Source organism: Mytilus galloprovincialis, chromosome 13 (assembly GCF_965363235.1).
Source record: "Mytilus galloprovincialis chromosome 13, xbMytGall1.hap1.1, whole genome shotgun sequence".
In the NCBI taxonomy this organism is placed as follows: domain Eukaryota; kingdom Metazoa; phylum Mollusca; class Bivalvia; order Mytilida; family Mytilidae; genus Mytilus; species Mytilus galloprovincialis.
The window spans coordinates 31,785,679-31,806,904 of record NC_134850.1 but is presented as its reverse complement, the minus strand read 5'-3'; the positions used below and the strand labels follow the sequence as shown (position 1 = coordinate 31,806,904).

The following is a 21,226-nucleotide window of genomic DNA, read 5'->3' as shown; positions in this document are numbered from 1 at the left end:
TTTTCTATAGGCTTGTATGCTGATTTCGGCAAAACCACGAAATCAAATATTCAGGAACATGTTAGTTTTCCTTAATCCAGGAAAATTGGTACCCACGAAAAATAAATGTATCCACAGTATGTTGCTTTATCACCTTTTGATGATTTTTCCTGATAAATTTCTTAAATTTCATTCCTTAGACAAGGGAGATAACTGTTCTAAATTTCTTACCTTAAGCAGGGGAGATAACAATCTAGCACAAGTTCTAACAGCTTCCATTCTGATCTCTTTATATTCACTAGACAAATAATGTTCTGCACAATGTTTGACAAACTGTGTTAAGGAATGACCTGTCAAGATAAAAAAAAATACATTACAGTGTTTTTGTTCTACTTCTAGATCAGGGCTATTTCTAGAATTAATTGAATAGGGGTGTCATGTGTACATGTATTATCAGTAAATCGTGAAATCTTGGTAAAAGTCTTACTTAAAACCAAAACGTTCCTGCAGAAGTTGGCATCATAATTCAAAACAATTGATGTCATAACTAAAAAAGAATGTGTCCTAAGTACACGGATGCCCCACTCGCACTATCATTTTCTATGTTCAATGGACCGTGAAATTGGGGTCAAAAGTCTAATTTGGCTTTAAAATTAGAAAGATCATATCATAAGCAACAAGTGTACTAAGTTTCAAGTTGATTGGACTTCAGCTTCATCAAAAACTACCTTGACCAAAAACTTTAACTTGAAGTGAGGCGAATGGACGCATGGACGAACGAACGGAGGCACAGACCAGAAAACATAATGCCCCTCTACTATCGTAGGTGGGGCATAAAAAGTAATTGTTTCATGATTTCATAATGTTATTGGAAGATACCTCTAGGGTCATTTAAAGACAATTTAGCTAAATACCCAAAAAGTTAAATATAGTTTAGTTGCATAGAAAGATGTTACTAAAATATTAGACTACAAACCTTCAAAATCAAAGCTTCCAAGTGTCCTTAGAGCCAATGTTATACTTGTTGTATCATGGCTGTCTGTTGGTGACAACAGGGCACCTTTTAAATTAAAACAAGAAATAATTAAAAAATTATACTATATGCCACTTTTGTGCAAAATATCTATTTTTTTCACAATTTCAATGTCTTCTAAGGAATAAAGAAAGAAATTAATGTGTATCTGATCCATTGTAATAGACTAGAAACCCAGTGAAGGTTTTTTTAAATCTCCTTTATGGGTGGACTTAAATGAAAATTTTGTACAGTGAAAATCGAAATTGCCCCTATAGATGCTTATCTTTTTTTTAAATTATCCACTCAAACTAAGACTGTTCTGAGTATCATGTGTGTGTTTTTAATGGAACAGCTCTTGATCCTAAACACCTAACAATAAAAGTACATTTTTTTTTATCTCTGACAAACTGAATAAAATTACTTTAGTGACTCACAGCGATACATAATTTAATGATTATTGTTCACGTTTAAAGAGAGGAGTAACATGATGGTGCTCATTTCCTAAATTCCATTTTTTTGTATATTTTTTCCCACATCCCCACTTTGTTTTACCCTCTATACCCCACACCCAAACAAGTGTCACCCCCTCTACTAAGAATAAAATATCATGAGGAAGACTTTGTAGATATACTACTCTGCTTAAAAAATCAGAAATTGTGTCCAGATGTTATATTTTATTTAAGCTGGTGAAAAATTTTGAATATTATACCTGCTATAGGAAGTGGAGATAGGGGACTTTTGGGAGCACCTGGGTGCTTCAATGGTCGACCAATCAGAACAAGAGACAGAATTTTCAAGAGTCCATCTTGAATATCTTTTTTCAGCTGTGGTATCTGAGTGGCTAAATCTCTCAAAGCTGCTGTTAAGGCTGGACTGTTGCAATAAAATAATTAAACAATGATAAACATGTAATTTCAATATCAAAATACTTAGGAAATGGTAAAAGTTGGTTTTAAAAGTTCCACTACCAGGTGTTTCAAAACTGAACATCTGAAAAAAATATCTGCATGAATTGTAATGAGAGTCTATATAATACAAGAAAATTATTAATTTTTATTCACCACTTCTTCCCGTGAAGATCAAAATAGAGCTATGACAGGCACTGAGAACATAATGACAAAACAAGTTATAGTTTTAAACCCTTTATTGTCTCACAGTGTCATGACACCAAAAAAAATTCATAAGGGTTCCACGGAACCCAGTGTCTCGCCTACTTTTGCTATTAATCATAGACTCAACAAAAATGAGGAAAAACATCAATAAAAATTTCCCTCTCGATACTGTCTTTTGATTGAAAGAAGCTTCCAAGTTTGGTAAAAAATCCAGGATAGTTTATGAATCTAATAAATGTTTTATAAACTTTAACTGCAGACTGTATGTAATGTTAACTGGAAGAAAAACTAAGTCCATTTATAAGTAAAATACGGAAAAAGTGAATTTTTTTTTTCAAAATTTAATTCTGAATAATATCTTATGATCAGAAACAAGCTTTTGTCTAAGTTTGGTAGAAATCCAGGATAGTTTAAGAACATTATAAAAATTTTAAAAACTTAAACCACAGAGTGAATGTTTTGTTTCTGGCAAAAAAACTAAGTCCATTTATAAGTAAAATACAGAAAAGTGGAAATTTATTTTTTACAAATTTTTCTTCTTGATACTATCTTATGATCATAAACAAGCTTCTGTCCAAGTTTGGTCTAATCAAGGATAGTTTATGAAAGTTATTAAAATTTTAAAAACTTTAACCACAGAGTGAATATAATGTTTCCTCGCAGAAAAACTAAGTCCATTTATAAGTAAAATACGGAAAAGTGGAAATTTATTTTTACAAAATTTTCTTCTTGATACTATCTTATGATCTTAAACAAGCTTCTGTCCAAGTTTGGTTCAAATCAAGGATAGTTTATGAAAGTTATTAAAATTTTAAAAACTTTAACCACAGAGTGAATGTAATGGTTCCTCGCAGAAAAACTAAGTCCATTTATAAGTAAAATACGGAAAAAATGGAATTTTATTTTTACAAAATTTACTTCTGGATACTTATGATCATAAACAAGCTTCTGTCCAAGTTTGGTAGAAATTCAGTATAGTTTAAGAAAGTTATTAAAATTTCAAAAACTTTAACCACAGAGTGAATATTTGTGGAAGCCGCCGACGACGATGGAATGTAGGATCGCTTAGTCTCGCTTTTTCGACTAAAGTCGAAGGCTCGACAATAAATGATCATTTTGTTCTAATAGATAGGAATAGGAACAAATATTTGATCAGTTTAAAACTAAAGCATATTTTTCAATTGATTCTGTTTTACATTTGAGAAATCATATTTTTACTGTGCAGAATATTGCTTTGTATAATTTATTACCTAAGTCCTGTTGCCAGCATAGAATCTAAGAGTTCTCTGACATCTTTCATCATAACATTGCCAACAGCTCTGGACAGCATACTAATACATGTAAATACAGCAGGGTCAACTACAAAACTCTTGTACTTCCTACAACGTAAATCATGTATACTAAATCATGCCATTATGAATTAAGAGATATAGGGTATTCATCAATGGGAGTACTACAATCCAACAAGGAAATTAACCCAAATACTCTTAGAGAAACATACGGGGGTCAATACAATACATAAAGCTCTGTATAAGTTATAAATAAATAAAACAGAAACTATAAAAGAAATAAACTTATTTTGATAGTTTTTGTGCCAACTTATTCAAAGGAAGGTTAAGCATTCTGCTTTTTAAAATTGAATCAAGAAATATTTTAAATTACAATAGACGCAACAATAAATGGATGCACTGTTTTAAATTCCAATTTTTATAATTGATGTGAAAATTGATTCTACCTATTTGACTTGAGTAGCCGTCTCCCTAAGAATCATGCAAAAGATGAAATGGTGATGCAAATAAATTCATGATAGAATGCTTTATCACTTTCATTAATGAGCTGTTTCCATATCAAACATTTTGAGATTTTCCCTGTAAATTGTTTTTGCGTTTGAGCCTTCCTGATGAATGTAAATCCAGCAGTACGATGGGATGCAAACAATTAATATAAAATTATAAATATGCTGTATCAAACTGACTTGAGAGGTAGGTCCTTTGGGGGCAAAGAACTTCTGATAACTTCCATGATCCTTGCTAGATGTTTAGATATATTCTCCTGTACTGATATGGCCATCAGACCTATCGCTTGGAATCCAGCTGTCTTGTCTTTCGGATTCTTCAATGTACCCAACAGGAAATTAATGGATTCTTCTAAATATCTATAAAAATAAAACAAAAGATTTAAATAGAATTAAATTTCATCATGAAAGATTTTTTATATAGATTAGACCGTTGGTTTTCCCAATTGAATGGTTTTACACTTGTAATTTTGGGGCCCTTTATAGCTTGTTGTTCGGTGTGAGCCAAGGCTCATGTTGAAGGCCGCACCTTGACCTATAAATGTTTACTTTCATAAATTGTTATTTGGATGGAGAGTTGCCTCATTGGCACTCATACCACATCTTCCTAAACCTATACCTATGAAACTAGTTTTAATATAATCCAGGATTATTTTGCAACAAGAGTGCACACGCTGAAATGTCTCGCCTTCTTTACTAATCATTGATATTATGTTGATAATCCTAAATATAAAGCTTTACTACAACTGTCACATAAACTTAACATTAATCAAGAAAACTAAACATTGACCAATGAACCATGAAAATACGGTCAAGGTCAGATGAACCATGCCAGGCAGGCATGTACAGCTAACAATTCTTCAATACAACACATATAGTTGGCATATTGCTTATAGTTTGAGAAAAACAGACCAAAACACAAAAACTTAACACTGAGCAATGAACCCTGGAAATGAGGTCAAGGTCAAATAAAACATGTGCGACTGACATATAGACATAAAATATTTCCATACACCACATATAGTTGACCTATTACATATAGTATTAGAAAAATGGATCAAAACTAAAAAAAATAACTTTGACCACTGAACCCTGAAAATGAGGTCAAGGTCAGATGACACCTGCCAGATAGACATGTACACCTTACAATCATTCCATTCACCAAATATAGTAGACCTATTGCATACAGTATAAGAAAAACATGCCAAAACACAGAAACTTAACTATAACCACTGAACAATGAAAATGATGTCAAGCTCAGATGACACCTGCCAGTTTGTCAAGTACACCTTACAGTCCAGTCCTTCCATACACCGTATATACTAGACCTATTACTTATAGTATCTGAGATATGGACTTGACCACCAAAACTTAACCTTGTTCACTGATCCATGAAATGAGGTCGAGGTCAAGTGAAAACTGTATGACGGGCATGAGGACCTTGCAAGGTACGCACATACCAAATATAGTTATCCTATTACTTATAATAAGAGAGAATTGAACATTACAAAAAATCTTAACTTTTTTTTCAAGTAGTCACTGAACCATGAAAATGAGGTCAAGGACATTGGACATGTGACTGACAGAAACTTCATAACATGAGGCATCCATATACAAAGTATGAAGCATCCAGGTCTCCCACCTTCTAAAATATAAAGCTTTATAGATGTTAGCTAACGCTACCGCCGTAGCAGCCGCTGCTGGATCACTATCCCTATGTCGAGCTTTCTGCGACAAAAGTCGCAGGCTCGACAAAAATCGTATCTGTTTAACAATAATACTCTATGACCAAAAACACTAATAACATGATATGATTTACCTATACTATCTAAATATGCGGCTTTTTTCTAGCTATGAATTGAATAAAAAGAAATACATCTCATATATCTTCCCTTCTAGTTCAATATTTGTATTTATAAGTCTTTTTCATAAGATTTTTACTGCCTCTGTAGTCTCCTACAGCTAGTAGCCTGTTTGCCTCAAATACTTGAGTTCGTGAGTATTCCCCATAGTTGGGTCAAACCAAGGACTTAAAAAAAATTGGTATTTTCTGAATACTGCCACCCTTAAAAAGCTGACTTACAGAGGTAATATGACTAACACGAAATTCAGAAATTATTGTGTGCATTTATTATTGTGATTTTGTCATTTTTGACTAAAATGTGATTTTAATTTTTGCAATATTGAGAAATATCCTTTTTTGAATTCATGAGAAAAAAAAATCAAAAATGTGAGTTTAAATTATTGCTATAATAACCCTGTCCCATTGTTCGCAATAATAAAAACATTACAATAATTTCTGATTAATACTTACACTCGAGAAAACATTCCAGGACTAAATCCTGCCACCCTTGGAAAGTTGACTTACACATTTAGTATGACTTATAATACTTACACTCGAGAAAACACTTCAGGACTGAATCCTGCCACCCTTGGAAAGTTGACTTACACATTTAGTATGACTTATAATACTTACACTTGAGAAAACACTGCAGTACTGAATCCTGCCACCCTTTAAAAGTTGACTTGCACATTTAGTATGACTTATAATATATACTTACACTTGAAAAAACACTGCAGGACTGAATCCTGCCACCCTTGGAAAGTTGACTTACACATTTAGTATGACTTATAATACTTACACTTCAGAAAACACTGTAGGATTGAATCCTGCCACCCTTGGAAAGTTGACTTACACATTTAGTATGACTTATAATATATACTTACACTTGAGAAAACACTGCAGGACTGAATCCTGCGACCCTTGGAAAGTTGACTTACACATTTAGTATGACTTATAATACTTACACTTGAGAAAACACTGCAGTACTGAATCCTGCCACCCTTTAAAAGTTGACTTGCACATTTAGTATGACTTATAATATATACTTACACTTGAAAAAACACTGCAGGACTGAATCCTGCCACCCTTGGAAAGTTGACTTACACATTTAGTATGACTTATAATACTTACACTTCAGAAAACACTGTAGGATTGAATCCTGCCACCCTTTGAAAGTTGACTTACACATTTAGTATGACTTATAATATATACTTACACTTGAGAAAACACTGCAGGACTGAATCCTGCGACCCTTGGAAAGTTGACTTACACATTTAGTATGACTTATAATACTTACACTTGAGAAAACACTGCAGGACTGAATCCTGCCATCATTTGAAAGTTGACTTACACATTTAGTATGACTTATAACACTTACACTTGAGAAAACACTGCAGGACTGAATCCTGCCACCCTTGGAAAGTTGACTTACACATTTAGTATGACTTATAATACTTACACTTGAGAAAACACTGCAGGACTGAATCCTGCCACCCTTGGAAAGTTGACTTACACATTTAGTATGACTTATAATACTTACACTTGAGAAAACACTGCAGGACTGAATCCTGTCACCCTTTGAAAGTTGACTTACACATTTAGTATGACTTATAACACTTACACTTGAGAAAACACTGCAGGACTGAATCCTGCGACCCTTGGAAAGATGACCAGCAGTGTTTGTTGTACATATGTATTCTTACTGCTTCTGTGTCTCAATATCAAACTGCATATCTGAAAACCAAAAATAATGTAATGAAAATGTTATTCTTGTTGTTTATATATTAAATAAGCCAATAATATTTGTAGCTATTAAACTACATATGATCTTGGTATCAATTTACTTCAACATAGAAATTAACTTAAATTATTCAAGAATGAAATGCACAATCAATATGACCTCAAGGTTGCATTCTCCAAAATTAATACAACAGCAAAATTAATTTGACCTGAAACCTGTTTTATACTGAAAAATTAGAAATTGGCAGATCAATATACCCAAACCAGTTTACTAATGCATTTTCTATAGCTCAACACATATAAATTGTAAAGAAAAATATAACATTTAGTTGGAAAAAAGGTCAATTAAAGATATAGTAGCATTTAATTGTAATGACATACAAGATTTAGTTTATATGTCATATGGCAAAGTTTACTGTTATTCATTATTCTTCGTTGATACTAAATTTTGTGTATCCCTGAATAATGAATCTAAACATTCACCAAGTACAAACTTTTTATAGGTTTAGAGCTAATTTACTACTGCATGTAGGGCAAGATTTTGCATAGCTTGCTTGTGTTGTTTGTATATTGTACAATTGTAATTGGGATAACGTCCAATCAAATATAAATATAATATACTGTGGATTAATTATTATTCGTTGGATACGAATTTTTCATGGTTTTTGTGGATACAGGTGAACTATAAATTACAAATTTATAATCAGGTTGTATGCAGAATGTGGCAAAAGCACAAAAAAGGCAAGTTTTTCTAAATCCACGAAAATTGGGACCCACGAAAATAAAAGAATCCACCATATACAGGTTTAACTATGCCTATATATATTGTTTGAAGATTTCAATCTTAATAACAAAGCTTTAGTAAACGTGTACACAAACAAAGTAAACATGCCAGAAATTTAACCAAAGTTTTACTCTACCAGCAATTTGAAATCAGCTCTAAATACAAATTATGGCAAAACTACAGAATCAAATATTTTCTAATATGCCGATATTTCTCATTCTATGAAAAAGAATGAATCCACAATATAAATATTATACAATTACTGTCTTTTGATGAGGTAAATATGCGGTTTTATTGACTTTTGAAAAACTGATATTCACTGAGGCCGACGGCCGAAGTGAATTTCAGTTTTTCAAAAGTCAATTAAACCCCATATTTACCGAAACAAAAGACAGTTATTGTTTTATTCCATATTCCGAGAGAAGAAAATGTATTTAATGACAAACATATACCAAAACAAATTGTACATGAAACATTTTACCATAACGTTGCATGTAAAAGCGCGTGACGTTTAGCGCGGTGAATAACACTTTCTCAGGTGAATATGCTTTTTTATTCAAAATCCACTTCATATAGAGAAACCTACTAAAATAATACCAATATGGAATAATTTCTATTATAATTGAGAACCAGGTGCTCCGCAGGGCGCAGCTTTATACGACCGCAGAGGTCGAACCCTGAACAGTTGGGTCAAGTATGGACAAAACATTCAAGCGTGATACAGCTCTGAATTTGGATTGTGATCAAATTTTTGACATTACATGGGTTTTTTTTACACAAAAAAAATGTCAAGATTTTGCAAATCAATTAAAGATTTCTTCTTCAAACTTTTTAAATCTAAAATTAAATAGTTGACACAGCATAGGTTTCTGACACAGAATGAATGTGGTCTAATGAACTTAAAAAGTGTTTTTTTGCCTTTGAGCAATTCACTATGCTGTTGAACATTAATCCTCTCAAAAAAATGTTTGAAGAAATTTTCTTTTTATTTATGAAATCTGAAATGAGAAAAATTTAAACCCCCCCTTTTTTTCACATCCCCGTTTCCCTTTTTCCAAAACTGAGATATCAATTCAAATTTCTAATGGAGTTTGCAACAATAACTACTCTTTTAAATACATCATAAACAAGTGAAACTGCGAGCTACTGCTCACTGATGATACCCCCGCCGCAAGTGGATAATATTAATAGTGTAAAAATATGCAAGTGTTCGGTAAACAGGAAGTTGTCGAGTGATGAATCTGAAAACGCATCACATGGTATAGCTGACTTATATAAATCCTGAAACCAAATTTCAGAAATCCTTGTATTGTAGTTCCTGAGAAAAATGTGACCAAAATTTTCAACTTGGCTGTCATGTGTAAAATCATACAAGTGTTCGGTAAACAGGAAGTTGTCGAGTGATGAATCTGAAAACGCATCACACGGTATAGCTGACTTATATAAATCCTGAAACCAAATTTCAGAAATCCTTGTATTGTAGTTCCTGAGAAAAATGTGACCAAAATTTTCAACTTGGCTGTCATGTGTAAAATCATACAAGTGTTCGGTAAACAGGAAGTTGTCTAGTGATGAATCTGAAAACGCATCACACGGTATGGCTGACATATATAAATGTTGATACCAAATTACAGAAAGGGTGGATGTGTAGTTCCTGAGAAAAATGTGACGAAAATTTTCAACTTGGCTATCATGTGTAAAATCATACAAGTGTTCGGTAAACAGGAAGTTTTCAAGTGATCAATCTGAAAACGCATCACACGGTATAGCTGACTTAGATAAACCCTGAAACCAAATTTCAGAAATCCTTGTATTGTAGTTCCTGAGAAAAATGTGACGAAAAATTTTCAACTTGGCTATCATGTGTAAAATCATACAAGTGTTCGGTAAACAGGAAGTTGTCAAGTGATGAATCTGAAAACGCATCACACTGTATGGCTGACATATATAAATGTTGATACCAAATTACAGAAAGGGTGGATGTGTAGTTCCTGAGAAAAATGTGACGAAATGGGACGGACTGACTGACGGACGGACTGACGGACGGACGGACAGACAGAGGTAAAACAGTATACCCCCCTTTTTTAAAGCGGGGGTATAAATATTAAAATGTAAAATATTAATATGTAAAATAAAGTGCTTGTTATCACTGAATGGTAAAGATTGGTTGGTAGTAAAAGTGAATATACATTGTTTATTGTATAAAACAATAAAAAAAACTTCATCAGCAACATTTTATATTGGCAAATTTCCAATGAAGTTATTTACATAAAGTTATTGGCAAATAAAAATAGAAAATGACATCATAGTCATGTCTGGCAAATTCCAACATATATTATCAACTACTATTCTATACAAAGAAAGATAACTCCAATTGAAAATTAATTGCTATTGAAAATTGTGAAATTAGATATTTCTTGCTATTGTGCAATACTGTGCAATTGAAAATTTCTTGCTATTGCACAATACTTGATATGGAATCCTGATTTGGACCAACTTGAAAACTGGGCTCATAATCAAAAATCAAAGTACATATTTAGATAAAGCATATCAAATAAGCCCAAGAATTTAATTTTTGTTAAAATCAAACTTAGTTTAATTTTGGACCCTTTGGACCTTAATGTAGACCAATTTGAAAACTAGACCAAAAATTAAGAATCTACATACACAGTTAGATTTGGCATATCAAAGAACCCATTTATTCAATTTTTGATGAAATCAAACAAAGTTTAATTTTGGACCCCCATTTGGAGCAACTTGAAAACTAGGCCAATAATTAAAAATCTAAGTACATTTTTAAATTCAGCATAATAAAGAACCCCAAGGATTCAATTTTTGTTAAAATCAAACTAAGTTTAATTTTGGACCCTTTGGACCTTAATGTAGACCAATTTGAAAACGGGACCAAAAATTAAGAATCTACATACATAGTTAGATTCGGCATATCAAAGAACCCCAATTATTCAATTTTTGATGAAATCACACAAAGTTCAATTTTAGACCCTTTGGGCCCCTTATTCCTAAACTGTTAGGACCAAAACTCCCAAAATCAAACCCAACCTTCCTTTTATGGTCATAAACCTTGTGTTTAAATTTCATAGATTTCTATTTACTTATACTAAAGTTATGGTGCAAAAACCAAAAATAATGCTTATTTGGGCCCCTTTTTAGCCCCTAATTCATAAACTGTTGTGACCTCAACTCCAAAAATCAATCCCAACCTTCCTTTTATGGTCATAAACCTTGTGTTAAAATTTCATTGATTTCTATTTACTTATACTAAAGTTATTGTGCGAAAACCAAGAATAATGCTTATTTGGGCCCTTTTTTGGCCCTTAATTCCTAAACTGTTGGAACCAAAACTCCCAAAATCAATCCCAACCTTCTTTAGTGGTCATAAACCTTATGTTAAAATTTCATTGATTTCTATTCACTTTTACTAAAGTTATAGTGCGAAAACCAAGAAAATGCTTATTTGGGCCCTTTTTGGCCCCTCATTCCTAAAATGTTGGGACCAAAACTCCCAAAATCAATCTCAACCTTCCTTTTGTGGTCATAAACCTTGTGTTAAAATTTCATTGATTTCTATTCACTTTTACTAAAGTTATAGTGCGAAAACCAAGAAAATGCTTATTTGGGCCCTTTTTGGCCCCTCATTCCTAAAATGTTGGGACCAAAACTCCCAAAATCAATCTCAACCTTCCTTTTGTGGTCATAAACCTTGTGTTAAAATTTCATTGATTTCTATTCACTTTTACTAAAGTTAGAGTGCAAAAACTAAAAGTATTCGGACGATGACGACGACGACGACGCCAACGTGATAGCAATATACGATCAAAAAATTAAAATTTTTGCAGTCGTATAAAAACATCAATACACACTTTACCTTTTCATAATTCTTAGTGATAAGTTCTTTGCATGATCTACTTTCATATAGTATATTTTTATGTGCCATTTGATTATGTCCAAGACCAAAGCTGGTCAGTGGAGATGACTTGTTTTGAAGCTGTTGTAAGGCCATTACACTGCCCATAGACTTGTGTCGATGCATCTCCTACAACAAATTATATAAGCAATATAAAATCAGCTACAATTAATAAAATGTTTTAACAGCATTGTAGGAGTTTAGAAATAAAGCTTTAAGGGGGTAGACCTTGGTTCAGGGAGATAACTCTTTAAATCAGTTAAGCGTTTGTAAAAGTCAAGTTCATCAATGTATTATAAGCATTTACCTGAAACAGATTGAAAATAATCTATGTAACCTAGAAGTTTAGAAAATATTTTTGAAAATGGTTGACACAAACGTACTGATGATTTTAAGAGTTATTTCCCTTAACCTAGGTCTACCTCCTTAAGTAGTCCTGAACTATGTCATATAATTGTTTACAACCTAAATTATGCATATACAAGTATGTATACAACAAAACAATCACTTTTTATGTTTTACAGCCGATTTCATTGAGTGTGAAGGGAAGTAGCCTAGTCCTACAGACAGATAGATTGGTTATCTGTCGAACTAGTCTACTTTTAAAGGAGAGTAGTTTACCTGACCTAATAATGACTTCACGGTTCAGCTAGCAAGCAAGATAACCAAACATATTACCTTTGCCTACACATTCAATGGAATCGACTGTAACTGTTTGTTTCAGACAGTTTTAATTGCTTCAAAAGTATAAAGGTCTTCCATTTTTTAGCCAAATTTGTTGATATTTAATTTTATATGGCATGTTATTCACAAAGCCTATTAGTACCTTTTTTTAAAAAGTAAAAAATGCAAGACATCAACAACCAGTACTTTGTTTTGCATCCTTTTTTAACTTATTTAATATGGCTCTATATTTTCTACCTTGACTGTTTTCTCATGTAGATACTGTTGATTTGTTATTTCTTCCATCTCAATGTGTTGTCTCTGAAAAAAACAAAACATGTTATCTAATTAATACTGTAAATTCAGAAATTATAGTGATGTTATATTATTGCGAAAAATGCGACAGGGTTATAATTGCAATTATTAAAATTCTCATTTCGAAATTTATTATATGAATGTAAACAAATGTTAAAAGGATTTTTCTCAAAATCGCAAAAATTTAAAATTGCATTTTAGTCTAAAATGACAAAAATCGCAATAATAAATGCACACAATAATTTCTGAATTTACAGTATCCATTTGACTGACTGATAAATTGAAGTTGTGTCGTCAACAATTCAAAATCAGACACATATTATTTTTTGGCAAATATAGTGATACGTGCATAAATTAGAACTTTTGCCTATCTGATGATCTTAAATGTATAAAAATATAAACTCATGATATTCTTTAAACTTTAGTTAAAAAAAGATTGCTTTACCATTGTGAAATACCCCTCTTGACTTTATATATCTAATAAGAATGTTGCTTAATAATGCATTCATACATTTTATTCTATTTTCATTTGTATTTTTGACAAAAAATCAAATTAGCAGCATTTATCTGATTTTGTAATATACCAAGGTCAGATTTAACTGTAGACCATAATAAAGTGGTAAAATTAAATTTTTTTTGCAATAATAACTAGCACTATTTTTATTCAAATCTTTTTTTTTGTTTGTTGCCTATTTGGATATATCTTCATAAGATCTATCTAATCTAAATCAAAATTTTGTGAGGCACCTTTTACTGAATTCTAATTTCTAACTTAAAAAAAATGTTTATAACCATCAAAATAATATTAAAATCCCTTTTATCTTCATTAAGGGAAATAACATCTCACTAAAATAATTTTGGCTTAATGAAAAAAAAAATGGTTTATAACCAATAAAAAATTTGAAAATCAAAATGTTGTTAAAATCCTTTACCTTCATGCAGGGAAATATCATCTCAATAAATTTTTTTTTTTTTAAAAACATTTTAAATTAAAAAAAAAAGATTTATAACCAATCATATATTTGAAAATCGAAAAAATGTTAAAATCCATTTACCTACATGAAGAGAAATATCATCCCAATAAAATAATGAGGATAGCCAGGGAATATGTTGCAAAGTATAATGAGTACAAATTAAAAAAAATATTGTGGTAAAACAAAATTTCAAATGTGATAGGGATGACAAGGCTGATATCATTTCTGCCATTACAAACCAGGAAAGTATATATGATTACACAATGTAAAAGTGGTTGCTGTATGACGTCAAAAGTTAAACGATTGAAGAAATCTGAGGTTAAAAATCACAGATTACGCAATAGCAATAAGGTCAATAGTATATAGCGACATACCAAAATACAAAACTTTCTTACACAATGATGTTTTGTTAGTTATAAAGACCAATGAAAATATTTCTAATGCTTTCAACTTAGTTTCAAGTATGTAATTGACATAATAGAAGAAAAGTGAAGAAACCTTTAGGATATAGATAAAAGTAAATCATAACATTATCTAAAATCAAAGACTTTAAAGTTTAAAGTTTAAAAATAAAACACATTCCCTGTTCAAAAAAAAGATTGGCAGGCATGGATTAAAAAGACTTTTGCTAAATTGAAAGATATCAAGTACTTACATTCCACTCAACGTTTATTCCCTGTTAAATCAATTCATTTGAATAATCCATTACATATATAAATTCAACTATTTTTTTAAATACAGGCATTTGTCTATCATAGGAATTATAATTCAGGATTTTCTGGTAAAGAATATTTTTCAAGCTTGATGATTGCATATTGTTGATTTGGGGTTTTTTTCTTAATAACCAATTTTGGTGATTTGAGAGAAAATTGTACTTTTGTTGATACACATGATTTTGTTGATTTGCTTAACTATGCATTCAAATGTTTAAGGTGGTACCCAACACATTCACTAAAATTAATTTGGCTCGTTTAATTTGTATAAACTTTTGACAAATTATTTACTTTGAACATTTGACAAAAGTGTAAAAATTTCAAAAAAATTGAACCAACCGTTTTATCAGAAAATTTACACTGGTTATATAGCATTTTGACAAACACTAATTTTGATCATTGAAAAGCTTAATATTCCCTTAACGACACAATGTAATTAAAACGTTTAGCTGATTTTATCAAATGTTGTAATTTGTTGATCATTTAAATCCATGGTTCACCTGTACCCAAGAAACCAATGATGTATCAACAGCGAATATCTGTCAATCTGTTGACGATGTCTTGTTGATCATTTATAACTTTTTCAACGTCTGACATGTAGCCTATCAACTTGTCTTGTTTTGTCACAATAAATAAGCCTGACTTACCTCCCCTTCCATATTGCTGCACCGTAGTAATTCATTGATTACCAGAAGTGAGCCATGTGCCCAATCGTCTTTTGCAAGTTTCTTGTCTCGTCCAGTTGTCTCATCATAAGGTTTAACAGCTTCATCAAAACAATGCTACAGCACAAATATTATGATTACTTACACATGATTATTTCTAAAGACTCTCTCTATAGCAAATAAAAGAAAATTATGTTTCATGTTTTCAATATTTATTACTTATCTGTCCTGTTACCTATTGCTTTATAAAATATTTACTTTTAAAGAATTCTTTGAATTTATTTTCAGTTTCAATATTTGGAGTTATTTCGTTGATGGGAATATACTTATATATGTAAAGCCACAAAAGTTGTAAACTTGTCATATATATTTTCTCTAAGACAGTCTTTTTTGAACAAGTTTTTCAATGGTTGCACTGTTGATTTTTTGCAATGGTTTTGTCATTCCTCCTTAGACTTATAAATATTTTATACGTCTTTTTGGTATCTTCTTTTCTCTTTAAGAACATTGTTGTAAAGCTTACTTAGACAGATGTCACTGTGTTGCAGGATCTGCTTACTCTTCCGAAGCACCTGAGATCGCCCCCAGTTTTTGATGGGGGTTCGTGTTGCTCAGTCTTCAGTTTTCTATGTTGTGTTCCTTGTATTTGTGTACTATTGTTTGACTGTTGATCTTTTCTATTTTAGCCATGGTGTTGTTTATTTTTCGACTTATTATTTTGAATGTCCCTTTGGTATCTGTCGCCTTTCTTTTAGATCAAGCTTATTAGGCTTCTTATAATTTGCTGTGCATTTCTATAAATTAAAAGCAAACAATAATTTTAAGATTCTAATTGCTATAATAGCTATGCACCAGTTCTTTTAAATCATACTAGTTCTTTAGAGATGTGGTCTTTTAGGTCCTTGATCATTAATGTGGAAATACCAATAGATCTAACATGACCCACCTTATACCACTGTGATTTCTGTACAGCTTTAGACTCTCTTTGTGAAGTCACAACCAAAGCAGCTCTCATTGCTGCAACAGCTCCTTCTCTTATCACAGGCTGAAAATTGAAGCTAATATATTAATCACCATTGTCAATTTACCACTCTTACCAAATAAATTTGATTTAACAATACGCTTGAATACAATCATTATCTTTCTGTCAAATTGTTTGGTTTTAGGTGACGTTTTTTAACAGATATAAAGCAAAAAGAATGGAAGGGGTTCTTTTCATTACCTCCTAAATTAATTTGAATGTTCTATAGATTTTTGTCATTGGGTTGCTGTCATTAATGCATACACCATATCTTCTTTCATTCACAAACAAAAAACATCATATATTACATTATACTAGTATTCATTGAAATTTTTTCTATGTAGCTTATTCTTAAAACTCTATTCTGAATGAATGGTAGTTTATGAAAAAAATCATAATTTTCCAATGTTATTTTATATACCTTTGGATCTCTAACTGCAGCAAAGATAACATCAAAGAATTGCTGAACTTGTTGAAAGAAGAAAGTAGGTGTACATGTGGCTAACTCTCTCAAAACAAGCACCTGTCGAAAGTAAAGATAACATAAACAATGACATCATTGATATTTTTAAAACAGATATTAGATTCCTGCAGCTTGCAAAAGTTATGTTATTTTCCTGACAAGTATAACATAATTTTGTGACTTGATATCTGAGCATATATTTCATTGATAAATCTCTTAAAATGTTCATGGATAGGATGTATAGAATGTTATGATCTATGCACTATATTTTGTGTATATAAAAGGTAGTGATAAGCCTTAAAAGATTTAGATATCAAGTCAGTACCGTAAGGTTTTGATTGCATTTCATGCAATCTTTACCTAAAAATTAGGTGAACCTATTCCATTTAACAATTGGTTAATTGAATGGATATGATTGTTGTTTATGCATATTGAGGACAATTATACAATTGGTTAAATATCTTACTTTTGCGAATAATTGACTTAAATCATAAATTATAGTTCTGACACAAAAAAATCATGTATTACATTCATTAGTCGTACAGCCTTAGATAGTAAAATAATATTTCCTCTCTCTTCACCCTAAAATTTATTCAACTACAGCCTTTAAATGTAGACAATTACTCTCTTTCGCTTAAGCCTTCATCTTAAACATTTGTACTACAAATTTTGGACAGTGTCTAATTCCTGTCATTGACATTTTACCAAGAAATTAACTTTACACTAACATTTCATTTAATTAAATTTTTCAAACCAATGAAACATGAATAATGAACACAGCAACAATTGATCTGCCCCTTGTAAGGCCTAACTTGATCACGAAACAAAACCTGATGCAAAAAAATCCTGATATTCTATAGACATAATAAGATGTGGTATGAGTGCCAGTGAGACAACTCTCCATCCAAGTCACAATTTGTAAAAGTAAACCATTACAGGTCAAAATACGGTCTTTAACACAGAGCCTTGGGTTACACCAAACAGCAAGCTATAAAGGGCCTAATAATATCTACTTACAGCAGCATGTCTCTTGCCTTCGTTTCTCTCACCAGTCAACCACTCAATTGATCTTTTAACTTCATAATCCACATGCTCAGCAGCATATGTCCCAGAAGACAATGCTAAGATGCCAACAGCCTTGGCGGCCATCTCCATAATGCTGACATCAGAAGAAGGAAGAAGGTTACGCAAGTAGTTAGCAAATCTACTGACTTTGGCAGTCTTGTTTCCAACATCAACTCCAATTAAACTCACTGAGAAAAAAAGTGAATAAACAATGATAAATATGAATGGTGAAATATTTACAAAAACTACACAAACAAAAATTGGAATGTTTGGATGGTGCCAATTCTACTCACTTCAGTAGTCTTGTTTCAAACATAAACTCACTGAGAAAAAAGCGTAAACATATGAATGGAATTCTGTTACTTTAAAATATTTACAAAAACTACACACATTGACAGACATAAAAATTGGAACATTTTGAAGGTATGGATGGTGCCAAGAGCTATTATATTCTTAGGTTTTAACAATTTTGTGGATCTCATGACATTTTCTGTGATAAGCATCTATCCAATAAAGTATAAAGTCCAATCTTACGTTAAGAGGTAGAATTGATATATGAATTAATTAAAATCTCATAAGACTCAAGGTCATAATAAATCATGCCACATGTATAGGTAGTGGGACATGTTTGAAGACCATATATTGTAGTCTAAAATTGTGTTTTATGTTGATCTTGCATTGTAAGGTGCAGATTTTAGATCTCACATTTTTTAGTCAAATTGAATCGTAGAAATTAGTTTCCGTTATTGTTTGATTTACAATTACCTATGGCTAAGATGCCTCCTTTCTTCTCATTCAAATCAGAACTTGATACCAACTCGAATATCTGATGATAAAACTTGTCCATGAAGGCTGTATGTTCTTCAAATGGCATTTCCCGTAGTTCTGTACTGACAAACCGATGAAGGTCATTAGCTGTCTTGATCCTGGTTTCTTCATTTCTGTTCTTCAGCCCAGCAATAAACTGGGGCATAAGAGACAGTGAAGACATCTTTGCCTTGAATTTGTTGCTACTATTTCATCCTTTCTATCCTGCTGTTTAAAAAAAATTGGGTAATCTAATTTGAAAAAAAGGTTAGAATTGGTACTGTAAATTCAGAAATTATCTTGATGTTAGAAGAATAGAAAAAAAACATATTTCAGATACAGTTATTTTATGCACCAGTATACTAAAGACTCCCAAAACATTAGGCATATCTATGTTCAAACAGATAAAAGGGAAATTCTGAAGTTATTAGGTTGAAAATACAATACACGAGGATACAATCAAAGGACTGGATCAACTGAATGAATATCTAATCATGTACATGTTAATGCATACACCTTATCACAATTCCCGCTTGACCGGAGAATCTGTTCCCCTTAAAATTTGGAAGTCATACAACAATTAATTTTCCATTGTGGCGTCAGATATTTTCTATTATGACATCAAAATTTTATAGGAACTAGTGAAATTTCCAGTAATGGCGGACAAATAGCGGTAAGGTGTATTGGTAATTTAAAAATTCATGCTTTTTCAAATTTCCAAGTAATTAACAGTTGGAATCAGGTCGTTTCAATTTAAAGTTTATTCAGCCTCATAGTGAATTCTCAGCTAATGACAATAATATATATTTTTCAATACAGGTCAAAAGCATACATGTACAGCTATATATATATCTCTTTAGTACTTTACCAGTTTACTGTCCAGGTTTTGTATTATCAGTGGCGGATCCAGGGATTGGAACCCCCCTTTTTTTTTGGCCGATCAATGCATTTGGATGGGAGCATATAGTTGGAACCCCCATCCTTTACTCTGGGTAGGGAACCACCCCTCCCCCTTTTTAAAATGGCTGGATCCACCACTGATTATCATGATTACAGTAAAACTCATAAATAATATGTACCTACAATTCATATATTTATATTTTATTATTATATATTTTTTTCTCATATAAATTGAGGCCAAATAGACTTAAATAAAGGGCCGAATAGACTTGACATGAAAGCGAACAGTTGAACTTTAGAAAGGGAAAACAAATTATTCTGTTTCTCTCAAACAGATGTAAATGAGGTTGACACTTATTATTGACAATAGATATCAGAACATATGGTGCAGATATATTTAGCAACTAGTGTATGACAACAAGAAAATAAATGAGAAAGCTGTACTGTTTTGAACAGGTTAGATAGATTTGTGCAGTGCTTGTTTTTTTTATCACCGGAAGTGCATTTTATAGCCTATAAAAACACTCTGTTTATACATTACTGAAAAGATTCTTTTATTTGATGAATATTAATCAAAAGTATTTGAATAATAAAACACATGGAAATACAACAAGAAGTAGCATTCAATTGTATAAACTTTGTTCTGGTTTAAAGAGTTTTAAAACGGTCTCACTAATTAGCGACAAGAAGAATTTTAGCGACAAGAAGCGTCAAGAAGTGACAAGAAGCGACAAGAAGAATAATTTAGCGACAAGAAGACTATTTAGCGACGAGAAAACTTTCTTTTTTATTAAAATTACTTATTGTAAATAAATATTATAAGAATATTCTAAAGAAAACAATCTTAGCGACAAGAAAGTTAATATTCTATCAATGAATAGATACTGAGGAAAAAAAATTGATACATAGATCTATATATCTAATTGCTACATTTAATTGTGATATTTTATTATTTATCATGTATAAAGCAAGTGCATGTTTTACGTTTACACTGCCGTATTATGATATTAATCTTACTTGTGTTTGAGAACAATAATATATGTATCTTATAATTTGTTTTTAAAACTCTCCGAGGCAATATATAATAAACTTGCAAAATGCCTTATTTGTTCATCATTGTCCAGAAAAAAACAGACACAAATTGTAAAATACAGAGAACTGAAATCAAAGTTTGACAAACAAGAGGAAAACATAATTAAAATGTGAATATTCTTATGCAATTGGTGAGTACAGATTCTTAAAGTCATATATAAGAAACGAGTAAGTGGTTAAAAATAATGTGTCTTATCCAATTCTTGAACAATGCATGTATATATCATAAAGTTTAAACTTAGTCATCTGTGTACGATTTTCTCATTTTTTACGCAAATATATTGTATAATCGTCAATTGTTTTTCTCTGTGTCTGTTATGATTAAAAAATATGGCTGCTCATTAGATGCCGTGTT

At 31.5% G+C, this 21,226-nt stretch overlaps 1 protein-coding gene across 5 annotated transcripts in view; it reads right to left on the bottom strand.

Annotated features, from left to right (window-relative positions):
• LOC143056203 (serine/threonine-protein kinase mTOR-like) overlaps positions 1-20,280 on the bottom strand; it is a 93,739-nt gene extending 73,459 nt beyond the window's left edge. The window contains exons 1-14 of one of the 5 annotated variants that reach the window (XM_076229281.1): positions 20,224-20,280; positions 18,838-19,104; positions 18,025-18,260; positions 16,966-17,067; positions 16,470-16,568; positions 15,506-15,640; positions 13,115-13,177; positions 12,155-12,322; positions 7,366-7,478; positions 4,082-4,261; positions 3,357-3,485; positions 1,704-1,867; positions 956-1,039; positions 211-329 (exon numbers count right to left, since the gene is read on the bottom strand). In XM_076229281.1, the coding sequence (XP_076085396.1) occupies positions 211-329; positions 956-1,039; positions 1,704-1,867; positions 3,357-3,485; positions 4,082-4,261; positions 7,366-7,478; positions 12,155-12,322; positions 13,115-13,177; positions 15,506-15,640; positions 16,470-16,568; positions 16,966-17,067; positions 18,025-18,260; positions 18,838-19,063 (1,818 nt within the window). In that variant the 5' untranslated portion in view covers positions 19,064-19,104; positions 20,224-20,280. Of the gene's footprint in view, positions 1-210; positions 330-955; positions 1,040-1,703; positions 1,868-3,356; positions 3,486-4,081; positions 4,262-6,377; positions 6,391-6,628; positions 6,678-7,122; positions 7,231-7,365; positions 7,479-12,154; positions 12,323-13,114; positions 13,178-15,505; positions 15,641-16,469; positions 16,569-16,965; positions 17,068-18,024; positions 18,261-18,837; positions 19,108-20,223 lie in introns of those variants that run through there. The other 4 variants (XM_076229282.1, XM_076229284.1, XM_076229283.1 and 1 more) reach the window with 4 other exon arrangements.
• Positions 20,281-21,226: the final 946 nt, after the last annotated feature.